Here is a 25,431-nt window from a genome sequence, read left to right on the forward strand (position 1 = left end):
ACTGTTCCTATCTAACTTATAATTGTTTTTCCCCAAGTTTTTCAGTGTGTTCAGACGTAATCGCCTAAAAAAGTAAAATCTCATGGGAAGGAGTAGCTTTAGATGAATGTTAAGGAAAACCTTATCCTGCCTTGACAGAGTTCAGAATAGACTTCTTAGCCTAGTGAGGGATGCCTTTTTCTCTTCCCTGCAACCTCTCTCTCACAGAAGAGACGTTGCTTGTCTCTGTTTTATCGTTATTTTCATGGCAAGTGCTCGTCTGAGCTTCAATCTATGGTTCCCCCTCCACCAAACATTCATGAGAAATACTCGTCTGGCTGAAAACACTATCAATAATTTCTCCCACTCTTTATCTGTGCCTAAACCTAGATTCCATGAACAAAGCTTCTTTCTTAGAACTGCACACCTGTGGAACTCTCTCCCGTTTACCTGCTTTTCAGCTGACTACAATATGGTCATCTTCAAGTCCAATGTAAACAAGTTCTTGATGAGCCGTTCCCCTTAAGTAATCCAATTTACCAAATTTACACTTCTAACGATTATTATGATATTGTCCTTTTGACTACTGTACACTCTTTAACCCTTATCCTCGAGTGGCCTCTGGGCTTTGATAAGTAGTGATTCCCTTGAAAAATAAAAATTGACAAACTTCTCTGAAATCTTATGAAGATCTCCATCATTCTGGTAATTATAGGAGCAACTGGATTCATGAAAAAAGAATTTCAAAAACTAACTTGCAAATATACCCCGTAAACCAAGTGCAAGAAGACACTTGCACTTAAAAGGATGGTTAGAATCTTTAAAAAAAAAAAAAAAAAGAACACTCAGTTGGAATGTATGTGATAGCAGGTGAATGTCTGGCATCCGGTAGACTGCCCCATCCCCAGTTAAAATAAAATAATAAGAATTTTTTTTCATCAGAAAGAAATTAGCTAAATAAAACAAGACGATAACTTTGAAGTAAGGGTAGATAACCAAAACAAGACGAGAATTTTGGAGTATGGGTAGATAACTCTTGTTGACTGTAAAACAAACATGGCGACTGGTGGCGTGGGTAAATATATGATCGGTGTCATTGTTAAAAAGAGTACATCTAACACAAGGGCATTTCGAGTTCGATGTTTAAAATTAATATTAGATGAACATTTAAAAAAGGTAAGACAACTTAAACTGGTTCTCATAAATTTACTTTTGAAATGATTTGCCTGGTGTGTTATCGTTACGATGTTAATTCCACACGTTATCGTGTGTTACGAGAAACGACTGCTTCTTAAGTGATGAAAATAGAAACTGTTTCTTAAATTTCGTGTTTCCTTGCTTGTAAGAATTTGCGTTGGAAAATAAATATAAAAAAGGTTACATTTTAATTTTACGTCAGTGTATTTTCATTATTCGGGCGTACCCCACCTTGACCTTTTAAAATCGTAACGATTGAACATGTTAAAAATAAGAGGTCACGGGGGTAACTGCAGTAGTAGTGCAGTAGTTATTATTACAGAACTGATCTATAAGTGCACTGCACTACTGCACTGCAGTAGTGCAGTGCACTTATAGATCAGTTCTGTAATAATAACGTTATTATTTAGAAAGCCATTCTTAACATGGGGAGGGGAGGTGTTTTGTACCTATTCTGTACTTCAACCTTACAATTTAATTTTAAAAAAAAGAACATATAAAACTTCAATTAAACTTGAAAATACTATTTAAAAAAAAATAGCGCTGATAAGTTCGCTAGCACTGTGCCAGTGTGCCACTGTACACGGTAAAAATGGCACGAGTAAAAAGATTTGAAAAAATTCCATATAGCAAGCACAATTCGGGGTGCTTGTTAAGATAGAGGTGACAGATCGATTTTGAAAAATATGTCGTTTTAAGCAAAAACAATATCACGTACTTAATTGTCATGTCGAAAATAGTAACATATTAAAAAATTACGAAAAATCATCGAGTAGAATAGTTGATATTGTGATTTTTAGTAAAAAAAAAAAAAAAAAGTCTATCGCTATACAACAAATATTACACGCCATGAACAAGAAATCTAAGATATTCGTTCTGAGTTATGCCCCCTCCACAGTCTACTTTATAATATCTAGGAAAAATGCAATTTTACCCAATTTTCTGCAAAAATTACTTTTAACTATAAATAACTTTCTACTCAATATATTTTCGTCATTTTTGGATATATTACTATTCTCGACATGACAATTAAGTATGTATGTATTATTATTTTATTATTATTATTATTTTATTATTTTTTTGCTTAAAACGACATATTTTTAAAAATCGATCTGTCAACTCTATCTTAATAAACACCCAATTCGATAACAGAAAATTAGGACCGTTCGAAGGTGGGGTGGGGGGTAATTTTAAATAGAGATTAAATATTTTTTTAATTAATATTTACTTTGTTTTCAAACAAATAAAATCAATTTCTCTAAGCTTTCATTGGAAGGGGAAATGGGCGAGACTTACTAATCAGTAGGGCTGGGACAACAGCATATTCTTATTGTTTGGACTTGCGAGTATATATGCAACACTGTTAGTCATGGTTAATCAACCGAGAACCGCATCACTTTATATAAAAGCATATGAGATATCAAGGAAAACACACTCGAGTCCAAACAATGAAAAGAATATGCTGTTGTCATATCCCTACTAATCAGACGTATGGTTAGTAATAGGATTAAGGTAGTTTTGTTGTTGGCACACGAACTTCATATTAGTGATAGAGTTAAGAGATTTTTAGGGGGTGCTGTTGCCACTCAGTTGTATCTTTTAAATCCTTTCTCCCTCAAAAACACAATTTAACTCCTTTCCTCCCCCTCCCTGCCAAAAAAATTCTTGTTATATGCCCTTAAAACGCTATTTGGTAAACTACTGGACTAAAAACAGTTGATCATTTTATATTAAACTAGCGGGGGGTACCTGGCGATGCCCGGGTGTCTTGAGGTAAATCAAAACTCCGGGGGGAGGGTGTTAATTAATAATAAAAAAAATGTTTTGGTAGGTGAGTATGAGAATCGAACCCGTACCATTGAGTTGGAAATCAATGTGTGAAAAAAAAAAGTGCTACGTTAACCATTGAGCCACGGCGACAGACAACTTTAAGCAGGTTTGAATTTATTTATTTAACTATAAAAACAGGCGTGCGCAATAAAAGTTAACTCTGCTAATTAAGAAGGTCAAATAGAAGTCACGCTGGACGTTTTTCCCAGCGCAATGCCGAGAACGTCCGTTTGAGCTTAGTTTCAGTTTATTTATATTAAAAAGCCCAATCAACACGTGAGAAGCCAAAATAGCAATAATTTTGTAAAAGTCAACGTAAATAAATCTATAAGTTACATGCGTTCGCAAATCCTACATATTATTATCTAGGACCTATATATACAGTTTTAAGTGATAGTAATGACCCCGGGAGCGTGTGCGAGAAAAGCCTTTTGAAGACATACACGAAATGGTCACACACATTTTGCCTTTTATATATATAGAGATTTATATGCAAAACTGATCCCTTACTCTAAATTCTAAAATAATTTGTTTCAGTTGAGATAAGGAAGTAGCAGAGGGTTTTAACTACTTTTAAAGACGGTTGTATAGCACATGCCAATAATCATGTAGCACATGCCAATAATCATATAGCACATGACAATAATCTGAGGGCTATAGCTTCATTTTTTTTTTTACAAAAGTGATGAAAATGCAATAAAACTTCAAACAGTTTAACATGTATGCCTCCAGTAGGGTTGGGCATCACAGGACCAAAATAAATTGAAATTGAACAGACCATTAACTTGTATATCTCTAACACCCATTTAAGAGATATGGAATTTTTGGCATGGGTTAATTTTTATTTCTTTATAAATCCATTTTGCATAACCAGCTCTACAAGCATGCAGAAGGAAGAAAAGGTATTTTAAATTCTTTAAACTGCTGAATAAAGGTATGTCTCTAACACCTTTCGAAAATGTGTTCAGTAGAAAACACTTGCTGCTGTCAATTGTGAGTGATATCCCTACTCAAATCAGCAACGCAACACACTTTGCCATACCTACAGACACCAGCACTCAGGCAGGAGCAAGTCCAAAATTGATAGTCGTGGTGTGTCTAGCCACCAGCAACACCTCTCGTCACAGCAACACACCATCTATAATATAAATCTCACCTGTCTGTTTAAATGTATGTATGTATGTTTGTATGTCTGCATTAAAACTTTCGACAGAGGTGACAGATTTTCACAAGATCAGTATTATTTTGAAGCTCAACTCTTCGGACGGCAAATATAAAAAAATTGGCTAAAACCATTAATTCCTTCACCCTCAACTGGGCACTTTTCTACAAGGAAGGGTTCTTTTTTTCGCCAATATTTTCGAAAGTCATTCTCTCGTTTCGATTGACTAGCCTTGATTTAAACATTCATCATTTCTGGTTTGGCGATGGCCACAACAGCAAAAGCATTACGGGTTTTTTTTTTTCATATTCTTTTCCTCCTTCACGGTACAGGTTCGAGCCTGCTTGCCTACTACCACTTTTTTCTTTTTTGCTCAACACACACCTCCAAACACCCGGGCAACGCCAAGCACCCAGGCTAGTGTTCAATAAAAAACAAAAGGTGAAAAATCAGTGACTATTAAGGTTGATTCATGTGTGTTAGACAAGTAACGGCAACAGTTCATTGCTTCCCTCATACCCACTACATGCTCGGTAGTTTGCCGATCTATCCCGTGTGCGTGAATTGAATTGGTTACGAGTTGGGAAGACTAATCTGAATCAGGAATCAGAAAAATTTGTGCCTATCTTCCGATGCCAAAAATGATTCTTTTAATTGTTTTTGTTTAAAAACCAAAATTTTCCACAGTGTTGGTAATAACAATAAAATATTAAATATTTATTGATTTTAAACAACCGGTAAAACTAAAATCTATAGACTATCCCCCACAAGTGTATTTTTACATTTGAAAAAATATCAGCACATTTAACATGTATTTTTACCATAACCAGGAAAAAATAACAACTCTATAGTTAAATATTTACAGATTGATAAAGAATTGAAATTAGTAATTGCATCGAAATCTGAAAAAATATTGAAATCGTCCCATCACTAGTATTAACGTCAGCTTTGGGGTTTGTTACACCAAATGTAATATGAAATATGAACTGAAACGAATACGTTGAGGACATTGCGAAGGCTGCTGCGAAGAAGATGGGTTCCCTCTATCGTGCTAGAAAACTACTAACACTTGAGAGTATCCTGTACCTCTACAAAGCCACCATTCAACTATGCATGAAGTATTGTTCCCACATCTGGGCTGGTGCATCTACCACTAGTCTCTCTCTCTCTCTCTCTTGAATAGGGTCCAAAAAAGAGTCTTCGCCCACTTTGTCAACTAAGCTTCACTCCCTGTCCCATCGCCACAATATTATATCTCTGTACCTGTCTTACTAGTATTTTAATGAAACGTGCTCTGATGAACTCGTTGCACTTGTGCCCCCTCAACGTACATATCCCCCCAAAAAAACCCGCTTAGCAACAAAATCACACTCCTTCACTGTCAACGTCTTTAAATGCCATAAAGCTTTCTACTTTGTTTCTTCCTTCGAACAGATAAACTTTAGAATTCCCTTCCTGCCACCTGCTTCCCTGACTGTGCTGATATGTTGAAGTTATAATGTAACTTAAACCAACATTTTGTTAATCTTTCCTAGGCATGGTCCCAAATAGTAGCCCCTTACGCCCGAGTGGCGATATGCCTTGTTAGAGGTGAACGTGAATAAAAAAAAAAAAATTTTGTAGAAAAATACATCTGTGTTAATAGGTGACAACAGTTGGACACATCAGTAAGAAATCTCTCCCCCTGCTTTGAGGCTGGCAAGTGAGTAAGACACTCCATGCCTTCGGATAGTGGCCTGGGCCGAAAACAGCAAAAGCCAAGGAATCTGTTTTCATACCAAATACATTGTGGTTCAAAAGCAAATTTATTTGAAAAATGTAATTTAGCGATTGTTTGGTGCATTTATGAATCAAGGTATATATACGTTTTTTTTTTAGGGCATGAAAACATTTGATATAAAGAACTAAAAACAACTACTACTACTTCAAGATAAAAATTAGTCAACAATAAGAGCTACATGGATAGATTCTGACCCAGAAAACAGCAATTCTTCCCCCTTTGTCAGAAATATTGCTCATGAAATGTAATGACTACAGGATAAAAATAAAGGAAACCAAAAGTTATGAGGCTGCTGAGAATAAACTTATGGTTTTCCTTGAAAATAGTTAAAAACCAATTACAATATATTCATTTTAAAAATCAAGGAATTAATCAACAGTAGGAGAAAGAATGGACCAAGCAGAGTATAAAGACCCTGATTGACAAGAAAAACAAAAGTTTGAATTATTTGAAGTTATCTCTCTGTTCCTGCCATCCAAAGATTCTCGATTGTTTAGCCATCAAATTTTATTTTTGTTTTTGAAAATCATCATATTGTATGAATTCGAAGATTCTAATGTTGGCATTGGTTTCCCCAATATTTTTCTAGTCAGAATTGTTATAGAAAGACATAGGGATCTTGCAGAACGGACGACATAACAGTTGCCAACATTTTAAGTGAGAATAATTTTTTGTGTAACGAACTCGATTTAAACTTTGTTGTCAGTCATTAACCACTTGACCATCGTCATCTCCCATTTTTAAAAAACTACTTGATCGCTTGACATGATTTTTGGTGTATATTTTCTTTCTTTCATACAACATAAAGATTTTTCTTTATTTTCGGGTACTTTTGTATTTTTTCATGATGGGGAGTTATAGACTTGCACCAAGAGAGTTTTTTTCTAAGAACATCCCGTTTGGAATACGTTACCATGGAATTATTTCCTTACAGACTAGAACATGCCTTCAAATCCAATATCAACAAATATGTCACAAACTGTCGTCATAACTGCAGTAAGCATGTTGTAGGGAAGGAGTGGCAAACAAACCTGAAACTATTCAAATAATGTGATTATGAAAATTTAGGTGCTGTTGGGTGTCCAGAATAAAAGACAGATTTTTTTTGTTCACCAAACGTCTTTTGATTTTTCGACATCACGTGTGTGATTTTGTTGTTGATCAAAAATAATTTGGCTCGTGTGTGTTTTTAAGTGACTGAAATGGAAGTTAATTACCTAAATACATATTTTTTTTTTACATGGAGGTCACCACTTATCAAGGCCCAGAGGCCACTCAGGGATAAGGATTATTGTGTGTACAGTAATCAATGGGATAGTATCGTAGTAATCATTAGTATTGGAGATTTGATAAAAGTGTCTTACTTAAGAGGGCGGTTTGTCAGGAATTTTTTTATGTTGGACTTGAAGACATCCAAGTTGTAGTCAGGTGGGAAACAGGCAAACAGAAGAGAGTTCCACAGTCGTGCCCTTCTGAGAAAGACGCTCTGCTCATGGAATCTACGTTTGGATTTAGGCACAGATAAAGAGTGGGGAAAATTATTGACAGCAGTTTCAGCCAGACGGGTGTTTCTGGTTTATACAGATAGAGAATTGCATCAGTAGTGAGATATCTTCTGGAGCGGTAGAAGGATCCCACCATTTTCCCAGCGTCCTTGGCAACAAACCTGATGTACATGTTCCATTTCAGATTAAGATAAAGGTCAAGCCCAGAAGCTTGTCAAAACATGGAGCCTCCTCAAGACAAGTGCCATCCATTTCAATTGATGACAGATGGGGATCAGAGCGTTGATGATGTAAAGATAGGAGTTTGGTTTTAGATGCATTAAAGGTAACCAGCCACGTCTTCCCCCACTGAACCACGCGCTCGAGATCAGAGGAGAGAGAATCTGAGAGAGCTTTGTCATTTACAGCCTTTGATGTGTTGCCGTAGATGGTCGTGTCATCAGCATAGATGTCAATGAATGATTTAAGTATGTGTTTAGGGAGATCATTGATGAAGATCAGGAAGAGAGTTGGGCCCGGGATGGCCCCCTGAGAGACTCCAGCATTAATACTGTGGGCCTCTGATTTCTGCTCATCAACCACTACTCTTATGAACCTATCAGAGAGAAATGATTTAATGATTGAGAAAACATTACCAGTGATACCATAGCTGGAAATCTTGTGAAGTAGGCCCTTATGCCATACCTAATCAAAGGCCTTTGATATGTCAAGAGCAATTGCCCTGGAAAGGAAGCCTTTGTCAAGAGATTCACTAATCCTATATGATATAACCGTTAGCACATCTGCGGTAGATCTTGCAGAGCAGAAACCATATTGCATGTCACTAAGAAGGTTGTTTCTGCTGAGGTGGTTGACTACTTCTTTATTTAATATGGATTCCAACAACTTACTCATAACACGCAGGAGACTTATTGGTCTGTACTGAGAGGGAGATGACTTTTCACCTGAATTCTTAAATGCAGGGCATACTGATGAGGTTTTCCAGGGTGTTTGAAAGCACTTCTCCTTAAGGCAATGTTTAAACAGTTTTGTAAGTATGGGGGCAAGTTCTGGTTGGAGCTTTTTCAGCACTATAACTAGAATGTCGTCAGGGCCATTTGCTTTACTGGAATCAAGATTCTTGATTAGCTGGGCGACATCACGCACAGATATTTATATGTTGCATAGCGTGTTGTCTGTTATAGGAGGAAATACGGGGAGTTGATGGCCTTCGTCGCATAGGGTAGAATTAGCTGCAAAGTTCTTTGCAAATAGTTTGGCCTTGTCTGATGCTGACGAGATGACCTCAGGTCCATTGATGATGGTTGGGATAGAACGCACGCTTCTGTTCAGGATCCTGTTTGCTATTTGCCAAAACTGGTGAGAACGAAGCCGCTGCTCAGCTACTTTGGATCACGGACTGAGCATATAGTTCTCTTGCATTTTTTATTACTCTTTTACAGTGGTTGCTGGCAGTCCTGAAAGCAGCTTTAGTCTCAATACATCTATTACGTTGGTAGCTATGGAAAAAGTGATTTCTGTGCGCGATAGCAGCTGCACATTCTGGGGAGAACCATGGCTGGCTGTTAGGTTTTTGTCGGAATTTTCATATAAGTCGTTAATTAGTCTGTACGTTATGTGTTGAAAAAGGCCAAATACAATTTTTGAAGGCATTTACAAAATTTGGCTTTATAAAAGCCAATCTGGCAACCCTGTACAAGAATATGAGAGTCATCGTCTTTGATGTAATCTCATTTTCGAATATTATTACGAAAATAATATATGATTGTTGTAATGGTGTGAGATAGGAACTCGTTGTAATTTTGACGTGCAGCAGTTGTTTACGAAAGAAAGAGGTTAGTGAACAGTTGTGTAAAAAAAGAACATTTGAAAGAAACAGGGAAAAAAAGAATCTTGTCTGCTAAGATGTGCTGAATTTAAAGAGCAAATTAAAGATTGTCTCTTACAATGTGATTTTATTATTTGTATTGAACTATGTAGCACAATATTACTTTCTGAGTATTTATTAGTACTTATTAATTCATCTCATTTGGGTTAGTTCTATAATTAAAATACAGTGGACACTATTTTCATAGAAATGTTTATAAACTCATATTTGCTGCATGTCATTGGTTTTTCTGTCCAAAAAACTAATCCATAAAAATATTATCAAAACATTTTTGGATTAAATATATTTCTCATTCCGTGGAATTTCCATGGGTCCTACTAATTATAAATAATTTTTCAATGAAAATGAAATTTTGGTCATTTCATTAATCATTTTCAATCTTCTCATGATATTCTTTATCATTCAACTGACATCTCATTAACCTTTATCCTCGAGTGGCTTTTTGCATTAATAAGAATAACCTACTAGTAAAGGTCCTGGATATGACCTTAAACTATATCCAACTTGCTTGCGGGCTTTTGGGGGGGGGGGAGCCACCCTTTAATTGCTATTCTTCCCAGGTCCACTCTGACTCGGAATGGTAGTACCTGTTAGGGTCCCAACTATGGATTAAATAGAAACCGACTTGAAAAAAAAACAAATATATTCTATTAAAAAGTTTTTCTTCAAAGTCACTGGATTCAGCATTAAATAACCTGAAAAGGGTTGATATGTCGTAAAACAACCAACCAATCAATCAATCTACTAGCAAAAAAAAAACAAAAAACACCTAATAAAATATACAATGCTAATGTCAAAGTAGATGTTATATGATGTTTTTTGCTTTCATATCTTTTAATTTTAAGTTTGGCTTTTTAATTTCCTGCCTTTTTGTTTTCTCATTCTAGCATTTCAACAAAGCCTACAATTATTGGGCTCTGGACATAACCAAAAAATGTGGGATTGGAGATGTTGTCTTGATAAACGGAATGAAAAATCGGCCAACTGTCAGAATCACACACCAAATTGAAGAACAGATCTTTCAAAATGGCGCCTGTGTTGACCCCATCACTGGTAAAAGATGCAGAGGGAATAAATTTATTGATATGGAAGCCAGAAAGAAAGAAAGAGAAATGTTGAAATAAAATCTTTTTGAAAGAAAACAAAAACATTTTTTATTTTTATTTTATAAAGAGTGATGCCACCTCCTCTGCTCCACCCATAGAAAAAGCATTCTCTCTACTATTCAGCAATGACAGCCATTTTGAAGATACACTTGAAGAAGGTCGAAGGTTACATCAACTGAAACATTGTGAGAAAAACAACCACGATGAGAACAATAGTCCAAACAATACATATTATCAATCCTCATCTCAAAAATTCAGAAACATTAAATCCCCAGAAAAGAAATCAAGTGTAGTTATTTTTGAATAGCAATAAAACAAAGACTGCTGGATATTTATGGTTAAAACTTGGTGGACAAGACAAGCATAGACTGAAGTTAATTTGTACAAAATGTGAATAGACTCGAAAGGCTTGTGAATGTTATCAATGATTCTAGTGGGGTTCAAGTTATATTTTTTTTGTTTGTTTAATTTTTTTGATTTGTATAGCCATTAAAGATGGCTGTTTCCGTTTTTTGCTCTTCTCGTATAAATTTTCTAAGAAGATTTGAATTTTTTTTAATTTTTTTTTTACAAAACTATGATTTTTTTTTTTAGAATTTTTCTCAACATGCTAGTATGTGTAGTATTTGGATTATTCAAACTACTATTCTTATCTTGAGTTTTATTTTCATAACTTTTCAGTCAATGTAAACTCCAACCTTCTTAAAGTGTATTTTATCAAACTCTGGAATGGTTTTGTTAGACTTGAGGAATTTGCCCATACTTTTGAATGCAACACATTAGCATTAGTTATATAGTGTTCGGGCGGAAGCAGTAAATTATCTATTATCTGTCTATCTATCAGTTTATCTAATTATTGGTGTGTCTATCTATCTAACTGACGAAGTAAACAAGAGAGGTGAAGCTATGATTTGATGGGTTATCACAACATGTCAGACCTTATAAAACTATGAACTGGTCAAGTTTGTACCGGAAGGTATCTGAACAGCTGACCAGTAGCTGTCATATGTTCTGGTTTGCTGCAGATAGTGTTGAGTTGGATTCCAGACGTCAAACAGAGCAGATAGGTTAACGGATCATCTCCCCACCCCTTAAGAGGGAAGTGATGTGTCTCAAAATTGAGAGTAGGAGAAACGCAGAGGCAAGATACTTTCCATTCTTCTGCGTAACGACAACTGGGAAGTGAAATAAAATCTTTATATATAAAACCAATCATCGTCTTGGATCGGTTGAAACATCTTTGTCCAACAAATTCGAGTTCCTCCAAGTACAGATGGCATCCTAGGTAGGTCAAAAGACAGGAGACCAACAACACAGTTTAAAAGGTATGTCATAAATACATGACACACACGTATGTATCAACACTTAGACTGATCACAGTCCATAACATAGACTGTTGCAGATATATATACATAAGACAACATATGGGCCAATTAATGTAGAACCAACAGACATTCAGTTAGGCCACATCTACACTCTGTATACATATAACCATTAGAAGAACATTTTATAAACACCCACACACACAACAGAATTGGATCCTTACAAACACAATACGTATATATAATGCATGCTCTTGTTCTGTCAGCCATGACCAGGTAAAAATTTTAAGTAATTCGTCATTGTATTCTGAGTATCACCCATACTAATGCTTGAACCTTCAATCTTCAGAAGTGTGTAACTTCAACTGAATTTTCCCTATAACTTTATCAATTATGCCACAGGTTCTTGCTGATGGAATGAGAGCATGCTACACCCATGTGTTAAGTAAATGGTTCTTTTCAAAATTCCATGTAGATTCCGAAGTTCAACAGAAAGATTTCTGGAAAAGGTTGGAAATTACACCGACCAAGATGCAAAAATAACTCGAGACAAGAACAGTAGTCCGAATAATACAAATTATCAATCCTCATCTCAAAAATTAAGAAACATAAAAATGTTGAAGGTTTATTTATTTTTTTATTGTGTTTTCACCCAAGTAAGGCACAGTGCCACTTTGATGTAGGATGTTACTATCTGGGACATAATCTGCAGGGATACTATATAGGGAGTTGAACAGCAAGATGTCTGTTTACATTACACTTGAACTTCTGCATCTCAGTACAGGAAGGGAAGCAAGAAACTGGAAGGGAATTCCAAAGTCTAGCAGTCCTAGGGTAGAAACTATTAAAATAGAAAGCTTTATGGCATCTGGTGATCTTTACTATGTAGGGGTGGGATTTTGCTGTTTGTCGGCTGTATTTACATCGAGGGGGTACAAGGGCTTGTAGTTAGTCCGAACACCTACCATCAAAATACTTGTAAAACAGGCAGAGGGATGCAACGTTTCATCGATGGGAAAAAAATTGAAGTCTAGCTGACAGTTAAGTTGGCAACTCCCTTTTGAATCTTGTCTAAGAGTGAGAGACTAGTAGCAGATGTACCAGCCCAAATGTGGCAACAATATTCCATATGTGGGTAAATAGAGGTACAGGATACTCTCAGTTGTAAGTAACTTTCTAGCGTGGTAGAGGCAGCCCACCTTCTTTGCAGCAGCGTTGGCAATGCCCTTGATGTATCTATTCTAACTAATGTTCCCTGTGAACGTTAAGCCGAAGAGTTTGAACAAAGTATTTTCAGGTAATGTATCAGTAACCATGGCTATTAGTGGTTGAGAAGGTTTCTCGTATTTATTAAAATAAAATTGCTTACTCTTGTCAGCATTGAATGTAACCATCCATTTTTGTCCCCATCTCACTACAGACTGGAGGTCTTCCTCTAGGGTTTCTGCCATTTCCTTGGCTATGTGTTCATTCATTTCCCCCTCATGTCTGTTATAGAGAATGGTGTCATCAGCAAAAATACATATCTTACAGATTACTTTATCAGGGAGATCGTTTATGAATATCAGGAATAATAAAGGTTCAAGGATCGACCGTTGAGGCACACTCGCATTTATATCATACTAGCGGGGGTACTTGGCATTGCCCGGGTGTTTGGAAGTGTGTATGTAGGAGAGGGTGACCCTGTTTTTAAAAAAAACACGATGTTAAAAAAAAATTGGAAAAACCAAAACAAAGCAAAAAGGAAAAAAAAAGGTGTAAGAGAGGAAAAAAAGTTTAGGTAGGAAGATAGGTTCGAACCCGAAGCATCGAGGCTAAGGCGAAAAAAAAAGCCTGACACATTACCCCTACGCCAAAGAGACATAAAATGAGAACAGATAAAACTAAACCTTTAAAACACTTGCAGGTGGTTTAAACTAACGTCAATGTTTTCTCGGTCAAACATGACGTCATTGTCGTAGTAGCAGGAGGAGAGAAAATGAAGGAACAATTTTTTCGGCACTCTTTCTTGTAGAAAAGGATCCAGTTTAGGGTGAAGGAATTAATGTTTTTGGTCAATTTTTCGGTATTTGTCGTCCAAGATGTCGGGTTTCAAAATGATACCAATCTTGTGAAAATCCGTCGCGTCTGTCGAAAGTTTTTGCAAAACATACAAACACACATACATACATACACAAATTTTCGCTTTTATATATATATATTGTTGTGATGTATGACACTCGAGAACAACCTGGATTCTTGTCTTATTTAAGAAAGATTTAATTATGTAAAGAATGTGTCCAGTAATACCATATGATCTAGTTTTCCTGAGAAGACCATTGTGCCATACCCTGTCCAAGGCCTTAGATTACTGCCTTAGCCTCCCCTGCTTTATCCAATGCATGGTGTATACGTTCATAGATTACAGTAAAGATATCTACAGTAGAACAGACCTACCTAAATCCATACTTAAGTTTAGCAGCTGTGAGGTGATGAACTAAAGCTTGATTAATTATGGACTCAAATATTTTGGCAAAAAGAAGGAGTAGGTTAATGGGGTAATAATTTAATGGGTCAGTTCTTTCGCCAAAATCCTTGTAAACTGGTACCATAGGAGCAGTTTTCCAGCATTCAGAAAAGCAAGATTCATCCAGGCATTTGTTAAAGAGTTTGGAGAGAACTGGGGCAACCTCACCGGAGCAGTTTTTAATTGTACAGCCAGGAAGAGATCAGGTCCAGGTGTCTAGGGTATTTATGATATCATGTATTTGAGAAGGGGTGATTTTCAGATCATCGAGTGTGGTTTCTGTCCATGAAGGAAAATCTGGGAGGGAGTAGTTTGTTGAATCCAAAGTAGAGTTGGAGGAAAATCAATGGGCAAGCAGGTTAGCCTTCCTGGTTGCTGTGCAAACAATGTCGAGATTGCTGGATAGTAGGGGAATTGTTGATTACTCATTATTTACTACACTGTTGTAGATTTTCCAGAAATTATGAGTTCCTAATTTCTGCACTTCCATGCATTTTCTGGTGGTTTGGTATATTCTCTGTTGTGGCTATTTCTTTCTTACACTTACTTTTAACTTCTACCTGTCTATTTGTACTGGATTTATGTCAGATAAATTTGCAGTATGCATGCTGCCTTTAAGCAATGGCAGCTACACAAGTAGAAGTAAACCATGGGGAGTAGTGGGGTTTGCTATAGAACTTCCGTGTGGGAACATGTGCTTCAATTATCACTTTGAGCCATTCAGTGGTTTCATTTGCACACTGTTCTGCAGGAAGAGAAAACATATTTCCCCATGAAGCATTTCTGATGTGATCCCTGATGGCATCCCAATCAGCCTTATTGTAGTACCTTGTCATTTTCAGCAATGGCTCTTCAACTTGGGGTCGCGAGTTTAGAGTGATGTCTATGATTATCACAGTATGATCAGCATTCCCGAGTGGACAATGGGCATTTGTTACACAATCCTCAGGAACTATTGTCAAAAATAGATCTAGAAGTGAGGTTTGCTGGTCCTGATGATCTGAGAGACAGACTGTCTGTGTCAAGGAATGGGATATAAAAAAGTTATGTATGATGCTACCAGCTGTGTCTGTGTAGTTAGAGAAGCCAAGTCAATTACTGTGGTGGACATTAAATGTCACCAAATACATGTACTTGAGCGCTAGTGTCTAGGGAGAGTGCTACATCTATGCTGTTAGAGACATGATTGATTAGAGTACAGTCCTGGATCGAGGGAGGGTGGTAAAGAAAATATCACACCAAATAAGACATATTACCACTTGGAACGTAAAGGCTACTATTTGGGACTGTATCTAACAGGGGACTGTGGAGAGTAAGAAGTGAAATACCTGTTCACATTACATTTAAACTCGATCACATTGGTACAGTCATGGAAGCAGGAAATAAGGAGGAAATTCTAAAGTCTAAAAGTTTGAGGAAAGAAACTATTAAAGTAGAAGGCTTTCAGGCATCTAGGAACCTCAACAGTGAAGGGGTGAAATTTTGCTGCTTGTCAGGTGAGTTGGGAGTTTGTACATCAAGGAGGAACAAGTACTATGAGTTCATCAGAGCATATTCCATTAAAGTATTTGTAAAACAGACACAGGGCTTCAACATTGCAGTGATGAGACAGAGGTTGGAGGTTGGCCAATAGTATGGGACAGATCAGAATTTGAAACTTTTTTTGGACCTTATCTAAGAAGAGACTAGTGATAGATGCAACAATATTCATACATAGGCAAATTGAGATGCATACATGTGACAGGGGACCGCTTGTGAATTTCATACTCCCATGAAACTTTCTCCTTCGGAGGAAGCCGGTTAAACTCCTGACAAACCGCCCCCTTAAGTAAGACACTCTATCAAAACCCCCAATACTAATGATTACTACAATACTATCTCATTGATTACTGTACACGCAATAACCCTTATCCCTGAGTGGCCTTCGGGCCTTGATAAGTGGTGACCCCCATGTAAAAAAAACAAACCTGAATAGGATTGGTGCTGACTGCGCACACACACACACAAATTGAGATCACCATTGTCTCCTATAATGGCAAATGTATACATGGAATACTTTTAAAAAAATTAAATCAGTATCAAAAACCACTAACGATGGTAATATCACATGCACATGCATACACACATACATATATACGAGGTGCCTTAAATAAGTTTCCAGACTTTTATTGCTAGTATCACATGAAACTCTAGTCCCCTTCAAAGTAATCTCCTCCGGCTGCAATGCACTTGTTGTACCATTCCAACAACTTCTGGAAGGCACCATGGAAGTCCTCTTGTGTGAGCGTGTCAATGATCCACGTCACAGCCTCTTTCATCTCCTCAATTGTCTCATAACAACAGCATCTAAGATTTTTCTTGAGTGTAGGAAATAACCAAAAGTCACAAGGAACAAGGTTTGGACTATAGGGAGGGTGGGGAACTGTCTTGATGCCCATTTTGATCAAATAGTCTGTGACAAGGATGAAGCACCCTTTGGGACAAAATGTTCGCAAATCTTCCGCATCTTCAGTTCCTCACAAATAATTGTTTGTACAGTTCCCACACTGACATCAAACTGTGCGCTTATTGTCTCTATAGATACACGACAGTCCTTATCCGTGAAATTCTTTATTTGGCCAATCAACTCTGGTGTTTTGATTTCCTTACTCCTCCTACACCTGTCATCATCTCTCTCAGATTCCCTGCCTTCCTTGAATCTCTTATGTCACTCAAAAACTGATGCAAGATGGTCAAAATTATGCAAGATGGTCCAAAAAGCAGTCTGAAGCATTCCATACATTTTTTGTCTCACTTTTCCAAGTTTAAAACAAAATTTTTTTGCATATCGTTTTACTAAATTGTCCTTACATCCAGATTGCATTTTTGAAATTCACCAGCTGTGACAATCCGGCTTTAGTAGGGTGTATTCCAATTCCTGCTGTAGTAGTCCTTTGAATTGAAAATCAAAAAATGGACAGTCATCTCAGATGTATGGCAATAACATTGAATTTTCAAGAGTCTACAACCATTTTAAATGGCTGTACAAAAACCAAAAACTCTGGAAACTTATTGAAGGCACCTCACACGCATCCCAGGCAAAGTCAAATACCCTTACTGGTAAAATTCTCATGAATTCTTTAACGCTAAGAGATAACATGCAGAATTTTGAATCCAAAAAGTAAGTTTTTTTAAAAATACCAGATGGCAAAACAAAAAAGGAACAAAACCTACTTAGTGACATGCAATATGGTTTCCTTTCTACTAGATCCACAGCTGATGTGCTGACTGCAATATCATACAGGATTAGTGGATCTCTTGACAGAGTCTTCATTTCTACGACACTTTCTCTTGACATATCAAAGACTTTTGATAGGGTATGGCATAAAGGTCTACTTCATAAGATCTCCAGCTACAGAATTGCTGGAAAGGTCCTCTCAATTATTAAATACTTTCTCTCTGGAAGTTTTATAAGAGCAGTAATTGAGGGGCAGAAATCAGAAGCTCAGAGTTCCATCCTGAGCCCAACTCTTTTCCTTATCTTCATCAATGATCAAATATTCTTAGATCATTTGTAGGCATTTATGCCGATGGCACTACCATCTTTGCCAACACTTTAAAGGCTGGCAATGTCCAAGATATCTCTGATTCTCTTTCTTCTGACCGTGAGCATGTGGTGCAATCGGGAAAAAGGTGACTAGTTAATTTTAATGCATTTAAAACCAAACTTCTCTTCTTCCATCAACACTCTGACCTCCACCTGATCCCAATTGAAATAAATGCCTCTTGTCGTGGGGAAATTTTTGACAAGCTTCAGGGATTGACCTTCACTCCTGATCTGAATTGAAACACATTGCCAAGATCACTGGAAAAATAGTGTGATCATTCTACTGCTCCGGTAGATATCTCACTGACGATTCAATCTTCTATCTATGAGTCGTATATACGTCCTAGGATGGAAAACTGTTGCCATATCTGGGAAGGAGCTGCTCAGAGCATCCTCTCCTGCCACAACAGGGTGAAAAATCGACTTCAGCATCTGGTGGATGATGTCTTCCTCTCTCTGCAGCCTGTTTCATAGAAGAGATGTTGCCAGCCTCTCTGTTATTTTTATAGCAGGTGCTTGATTGAGCTTCACTTTATGGTTCCCCCCCTGGTAAGTCTTTTGCTGCAAACACCTGACTAGCTAAACAACTACCAGAAATTTTCTTTACTATACATGTCTCAAGCTAAGCAAAAATTCCATGAGCAGAGATTTTTCCTAGAAGTGCTCATCTGTGGAATAATACCACATAGCTGCTTTTCGGTCGACTATGATATGTCAAGAGCAATTGCTCTAGAAAGGTAGCCTCCATCGAGAGATTTGCTGATCCTATGAGATATAACTGTAAGCACATCTGCTGTAGATCTAGCAGAATGATAACCACATTGTCACTAAAAAGGGTTTTTTTTGCGGAGATGGTGGATTACTTCTGTATTTAACACAGATTCCAGCAACTTACTTATGACGCACAGGAGACTTATTGGCCTGTACTCAGAGGGAGATGAGCGATCACCGGAATTCTTAAATATGGGGCACACTGGTGAGATTTTCCAGGGTGATGGGAAGCTATTCTTAAGACAACATTTAAACAGTTTTGTAAGGATGGGCGCTAGTTCCGGTTGAAGTTTTTTGAGTACTATAATTGGAATACCATCAGGGGCAGTTGCTTTACTGGAATCAAGGTTTTTGATTAGCTTGGCAACATCACGTACAGATATTTGTATATCACATAGCGTGTTTTCTGATACAGAAGGAAATATTGGGGGTTGGCGGCCTTGGGTAGAATTAACTGCAAAGTTCTTGGCAAAGAGTTTGGCTTTGTCTGATACTGACAAGATTACCTCAGATCCATTTATGAGAGTTGGGATAGAACACATGCTTCTGTTCAGGATTCCGTTTGATATTTGCCAAAACTGGTGGGTACCAAGCCGTTGCTAAGCTACTTTGGACTTGATGAACTGAGCATACAACTCAGTTGTGTTCTTTATTACTTTTTTGCAGTGGTTGTTGGCAGTTCTGAAAGCGGCTTTAGTCTCAGTACATCTATTACGTTGGAAGCAATGGAAAAAGTGATTTCTGTGCGCAATGGCAGCAGCACATTCAGGAGAGAACCACGGCTGACTGTTAAGTTTTTGTTGGAATTTTTTCGAGGGTATGAAACGGTCTATACCAACAATTAACCATTCCGTCAGGTCTGATACTATAGAGGACATATCCTTTGTAACCATGGAATGCAGAGGAAGATCTGATATAAATGTACGGAAGCTATCCCAGTCAGCCATAGAGTATCGATATACTGTACGATGGAGAGGTACATCTGAGGACATTGCATTTCATTTTTATCTTAACTGATACAACAGAGTGGTTGGAAGATCCAAGTGGAGACAGAACGGAAGCTGAACACAGTTCAAGGCAAGTTGTGAGAAAAAGGTCTGAGACTTGCATACTGGCCATCAGTATCAGACACATGCGTGGGTTAGTGGACAATCTGAGTGAGGTCATAAGCAATAGAGAAATCATGACAGAACCTCCCCTCATCATCAGTCTTGTTTGAGTGAGTTAACCATTCCACATTGTGAACATTGACGTCTCCAAAGACATGAATATTAGCTGAAGGATAATCAGATAGGAAATTTTCTTAGATATGCTTTTAAAGATAAAAACTCTGCTGTTGTGGGGGCAATACAGAGAGCAGTAGTTTGAGCAAGTGCAACCCAGAAGCACATATAGGGTAAGTTAGGATCTTCTCTGGAGATGTCCCTACCACATGGAAAGCCATCTTTTATATAGGCACATATTTCATGCCCATGGTGATCTTGGGGATCAGATTTGGAAGTTAAATTAGAGTATCCTTTAATTACAAACTCATCTAGGGAAATGGTCTGTCCAATGCCAGTTTCACTTAGAAATAATATGTCTGGTTTAGTCTCCTGTAATTGGGTTTCAACCTCTGGAAGGTTAGAACGTAGATCCCTGATGTTCGAGAAGGAGACATGGTAGTGGGGTGGGGGGTAGGGGTCTAGGTTAGAAGTTGGAGATCCGGGTTTAATCATGTATGTTTTCTTGAAACTTTTCGCGATGGAGTTTTGGGATTTGTAAACTAGGTTGAGAGACTTGTTTGGAGCAGGGCACAGAGGGGAAGTAAGAGAAAAATAGAAATGAAGAAATATTTTTTGTAACACATGAAAAGGAAAGCCGTAACAATTACCCACTAATATGGCATCGAGAGCCCCCCCCCCAGAAGCTACTGCATGGTCCAGAACCCATTCACCAAATAGCAATACAGCAGCCCCCAGTACTTTGCACCTGCTGATAGGACAGCCTCCTGAGTGGTTAATCCAAGGTTCGGGTCCCTGACTATCAGGCGGATAATGTCAGCCCAGATAAAACATTTACCTCCAGCACCATTACTAGTGACATGGCTACAAGGAAACAATGAAATAAAGACAGATTAAAAACTTTATGGAAATTGCTACAGACAAGGTAAAAAGCCACTTGATGTCAGGAGCTTAAAAAAAAAAAAAAAAAAAAAAAAAAAAAATCAAATACTACAAGGATGAATAAATTCTGATCCAGAAATCAGCAATTCTTCCCCCTTTGTCAGAAACATCGCTCATAAAATGTGAGGACTAAAAAGACAAAATAAGGAAAGTGAGTGTTACAAGGCTTACCACTTCTTGAAATCTGGAAGCGTAACATTGTTTGCAGACCAATTCACATTGTGTCCAGTTTCGGTTGCAAAGGAGATCAAGACAAAGAATAGGAAATAACTCCAACTTGCTTGTTCTTTGTAGGAAAAACATTTATTTCCTCATTGGTACAGCCGTGACGTCACCCATGCGATCTAGAATGTTATACACATCTCACACAAGATCTCGACTCTCTCTCTCTTTTATTAATATATGTATATTGATATTCATATTAAAAACCCTTTTTCTGTTTATTAGTATTTATTTGTTTCCCCACGAAAGCAAAACGTGACACAAGGTCGTTTATAATGTGGAGAGAAAACCAGCTCCCTACCAAAAAAGCAAAAGGGGCACTCTGGTGGGGCCCCAAAATAATAATTGTCTCAGTATAGAGGGTTTCCACTCCATTGACCAAGGACAAATAAACTGAAGTGTAGCATCAGAACAGATACTACACTTGATCTTGGCCTTCAGGCCAAGATCAAGTGTAGTATCTGTTCTAATCTGTGTAGTATCTTGCCCGAAGGCCAAGAACAGAAAAAAAGCAATATTTTTTCTATTTATTAGTATTTATTTACTTCCCCACGAAAGCAAAACGTTACACAAGGTCGTTTTTAATGTGGGGAGAAAACCAGCTCCCCAAAAGAAAGGCAAAAGGCGCACTCTGATAGAGACCAACATTAATAATTGTCTCCTCCATTGATTAAGGATAAATTAACTTCAGTGTAGCATCAAAACATATACTACACTTTGATCTTCAAGAAAGAAGAAACGCAAGACTTTTTTCTATTTTAGTTTTTTTTTTTTTATTTGCTTCCCCACTGAGCAAATTAGGCACAAGGCCGTTTTTTAATGTGGAGAGTGAGGGGAGGGGACGGGGACCAGTTCCCTCTCAGGGAACTGGATAACTGGTTAGTGACAATTGGTATGAAGGGTTTCCCCTATATTGACCAAAACTGATTGCTCAAGGGCAATGGTCTGATATGTGGGGTTGCTCCCACATATAGTCTTTGATTGCAGTATCTGCCGGAACAGATACTACAGTATGATAATAGAAAAAAGATCTTGGCCCGAAGGCCAAGAAGAAAAAAGGCGAACTTTTTTCTGTTTATTTAAAAATAAAATACAACTTTGTTATATATGGTTGTAATAATTAAAACTCAAGTATAATCAGCATTATAAATTAAGGTATAGAGATAAAATTTAAACAAAATAAGTAAAATCAACAATGGAAAAAAAAATTAATACTTAAATATTAAATTAAGATATAGTGATACAATATATAAAAATATGATATAAATAAATGAAATGTGAAAAATCAACCTTTCAGATTGCAAAGGCAGATAATCTGAGGTATGCCATTTTCTCCAAACGTTTTATAGTTAAATAGGAAACAAGTCAATTTATATTAATTAGTACATTAAAAAACTGCCTTAGTTTAAGGTTAATTATATTTAATTACTACAATTCGTTTGTTTTAATTTTATCTTTATTTTACAGTTTTGACTACTTTTGATTTTAACTGCCAAGAGTTCCAAATTTCCCTATTGGACTAACAAGTTGAGTACATATGGTATCCTTTAGACAAAGGGGAAAAAATTCTCATAAAAATTATTATCAAAGGTTTTTTTTTTATATACATTTTAATGGATTATTTCCCTTGATCAAATGTCTGATTTTGTTCAGATTTCATTATTCACAGATGCTTGTTGATGGTTTATATTCAAAGTTTTCTTGGTCATCACTTATTCGGCCTTAATCGATTTTTTTTTTAAATTTTAAATTAATCTAACTCCCTCCTCTTGTTTAGATTTAGATTTTCAAATTCACCACAAATGACATAATAGAATGGGGAGGAGCAATGCTGAATCTTAAAAACAACTCCATTGGTTCTTCAGAAATGGACTGGGCAGCAGCCATTTTAAACTATCTTAACCTTTGAACCTGAATTCGGAGATGAATTCAAATTTAGGTTTTTCACTAAAATACCAACATTCTTGATCACCATCCTTGATTGAGGTTTAACTAGTAGGGAGATCTGATATTGTCCAGAATTGACTGAGGGTCAACAAATTTTGCACACTCCCAATACTTTTGTCATCAAAAATCAATGTAATCTCCCATTTTTTCAATCAAATTGATTGTCTGCTCTAGTAGAGAGACCCACCGTGATGCATTGGAAAGAAGCTTCGCATGTCTCCCTACAGTAACTTCGTTTATAATACATTGTATTTTATAAAACGAACAGTAGAGAACCCACTGTTCGTTTTATAAAATTCATTTTATATAATGGCTTGAATTACAGTTTAAAATGCAAAAGTTAAGATAAGATTAAGATATTTCACTTGTGCTCTCAACAAAACATTCATTTCTTACTTTTGATTTTATATGCCAGGCCTTTGTGTTTGTACAGTGATAAAACTTCTGAAATGCACTTTGTACGGCTGTATAAGGATGAAAAAAAAAAAAGACTGTTCCTTGTTTAATCAAATTTTTTTTTCAATTATTGATACATATCAGAGGCATTCTGATACAAAACCTATTTAAGAACATTTCCAAACATATAAAGTACACGTGTGAAATTTTAGAAAAGAAATATAGACCCAACCATTTTAGAGTCCATAGGGAATTTACCCACAAAGTACCTTTTATCAGGGTCCGTACAGATTTTCAAGGACTTTTTCAAGGGTTTAGAGAGTTCCATCCGCGCAATGTAATTTATTTTTAGAGGGGGGGGGGAGGTAATTTTATTTATGGCGCCTGCCATTACTCCCCTCCTCCCAAATTAAATTATCAATGAGAACAAAAATAGATGGAGATTTGAATCTTTATCATAAAATTACCTCAGATATGTAACTCTTGTATCCACAATTTCATAATGTATTTCAATTTCATTTTTGATATTTGAAAAATATTTTTTATTGTATTTTTATTAATACATTATGAAATTTTTTTTTAAATATTAATAAAAATACAATAAAAAATATTTTTCAAATATCAAAAATGAAATTGAAATACATTATGAAATTTTTTTTTTTTTTTAAGTATTTCAATTTCATTTGATATTTGAAAAATATTTTTTATTGTATTTTTATTAATACATTATGAAATTATTTTTTAAGTATTTCGATTTCATTTTCAATATTTGAAAAATATTTATTATATTTTTATTAATACTTAAAAAAAATAATTTAATAGTATTTATTCAGATTTTATTTTTAAATTTTTATGAATATAAAGAATACAATTTTCAAGGCGTTTAAGTTTTCAAGACAATTTCCATATTTTCAAGGTAGTAATAGAAATAAGGCCTTTTCAAGGCAAAAGTCAATATTCAAGGACTTTTCAAGCCTGTACGAACCCTGTTTATATAAAAGTAAAGATTAGTAGATGGCTGTTAAAGAAACAAACAAACGAACTGTTAAAAAAACAAAGAAAAAAAAAACTGATTTATTCTTCTGCTGATTTTTTCGGTACAGAAAATGGTTCTTCAACAGGAAGTGAACCACAGTCTGCGATGACAACTTTTTTCATGGGTTTATCACCATTTGAAGTCTTTGAGGATTCAATTTTCCGCACAACATCCTTAAAATAAAGAGAAAAAAAAAGTTTGAACAAACGTATAAACATCATTAAAAATAACAGAATTCATATCTTTATTTTATTTTTTTCAAATAATTTTTTTTTTTGTGCATGTATGTCACAGCTGAATATTATTAGACTGGGCTATATCCAGGAGAGCTGGAGACAAAATTTTAGGTTCTTAGAACTGATTAGTGATTATAGGAACCAGCGTTTGTTTTCTGTTTTTTTTAAGTAAAAAATATTTTTATGAGATATTAACCCAACAGATATAGCTGAAGGTGCTAGCTACAGTTGAGGCAAAAGAATTGTGCTGATAACTTACCATTCCTTCAAGAACAACACCAAATACAACATGGCGTCCATCAAGCCATGAAGTCTGTACTGTTGTAATAAAGAATTGAGAACCGTTTGTGTCTTTTCCAGCATTTGCCATGGACAACCAACCAGCCCCATAATGCTTCAGTTTGAAGTTTTCGTCATTAAATCTGTCACCATAGATGCTGGAACCTTAAAGAAAAAAAAAATTAAAATTAAAAAAAAAAAAAAAATGACAAAATTAAAGTCATGTAGAATCAGGATTCCATCTTGTTTTGTTCATTTTTTTAGTTTAAAAAAATCAAAAGAAAATGTTGAAAGTTTTATGACCTCTAAAGAAAGAGGACAAATATCTCCCCTTTTCTAATAACCACTTAAATATTTATATCTTTGCCCAATTTCAAAATGATTTCCGAGCCAAAAGTCCAAATACTAGAACAGTCAAGATACACTGACAAGTGGTAGTACAACGAAACATGTTTCTGTTTTATAAGTAAAATAATACATAAATATTTGTTTACATTAAAAAAAAAAAAAAAAAAAAA

General features: G+C 36.1%; 2 protein-coding genes and 1 pseudogene across 2 annotated transcripts in view; 2 read left to right on the plus strand and 1 right to left on the minus strand.

The window, feature by feature from the left end:
• Positions 1-998: 998 nt before the first annotated feature.
• On the plus strand, positions 999-10,990 carry LOC145297493 (small ribosomal subunit protein uS17m-like). Its single transcript, XM_080143389.1, has 2 exons — positions 999-1,155; positions 10,229-10,990. The coding sequence occupies exons 1-2, from the start codon at positions 1,036-1,038 to the stop codon at positions 10,463-10,465; spliced, it is 357 nt and encodes a 118-aa protein (XP_079999515.1). The 5' UTR covers positions 999-1,035; the 3' UTR covers positions 10,466-10,990.
• A 10,449-nt stretch (positions 10,991-21,439) lies between these two features.
• Positions 21,440-21,617, plus strand: LOC145297993 (U2 spliceosomal RNA; annotated as a pseudogene).
• Positions 21,618-24,407: 2,790 nt separating this feature from the next.
• The window catches only part of LOC145297494 (peptidyl-prolyl cis-trans isomerase B-like), a 19,086-nt gene continuing 18,062 nt past the window's right edge, over positions 24,408-25,431 (minus strand). The window contains 2 exon segments of the mRNA XM_080143390.1: positions 24,408-24,571; positions 24,894-25,078. Of these exon segments, the coding sequence (XP_079999516.1) occupies positions 24,437-24,571; positions 24,894-25,078 (320 nt within the window). The 3' untranslated portion in view covers positions 24,408-24,436.

The sequence above is a fragment of the Euprymna scolopes genome, chromosome 18 (assembly GCF_053919585.1).
Source record: "Euprymna scolopes isolate OS-2025 chromosome 18, ASM5391958v1, whole genome shotgun sequence".
Classification (NCBI taxonomy): Eukaryota; Metazoa; Mollusca; class Cephalopoda; order Sepiida; family Sepiolidae; genus Euprymna; species Euprymna scolopes.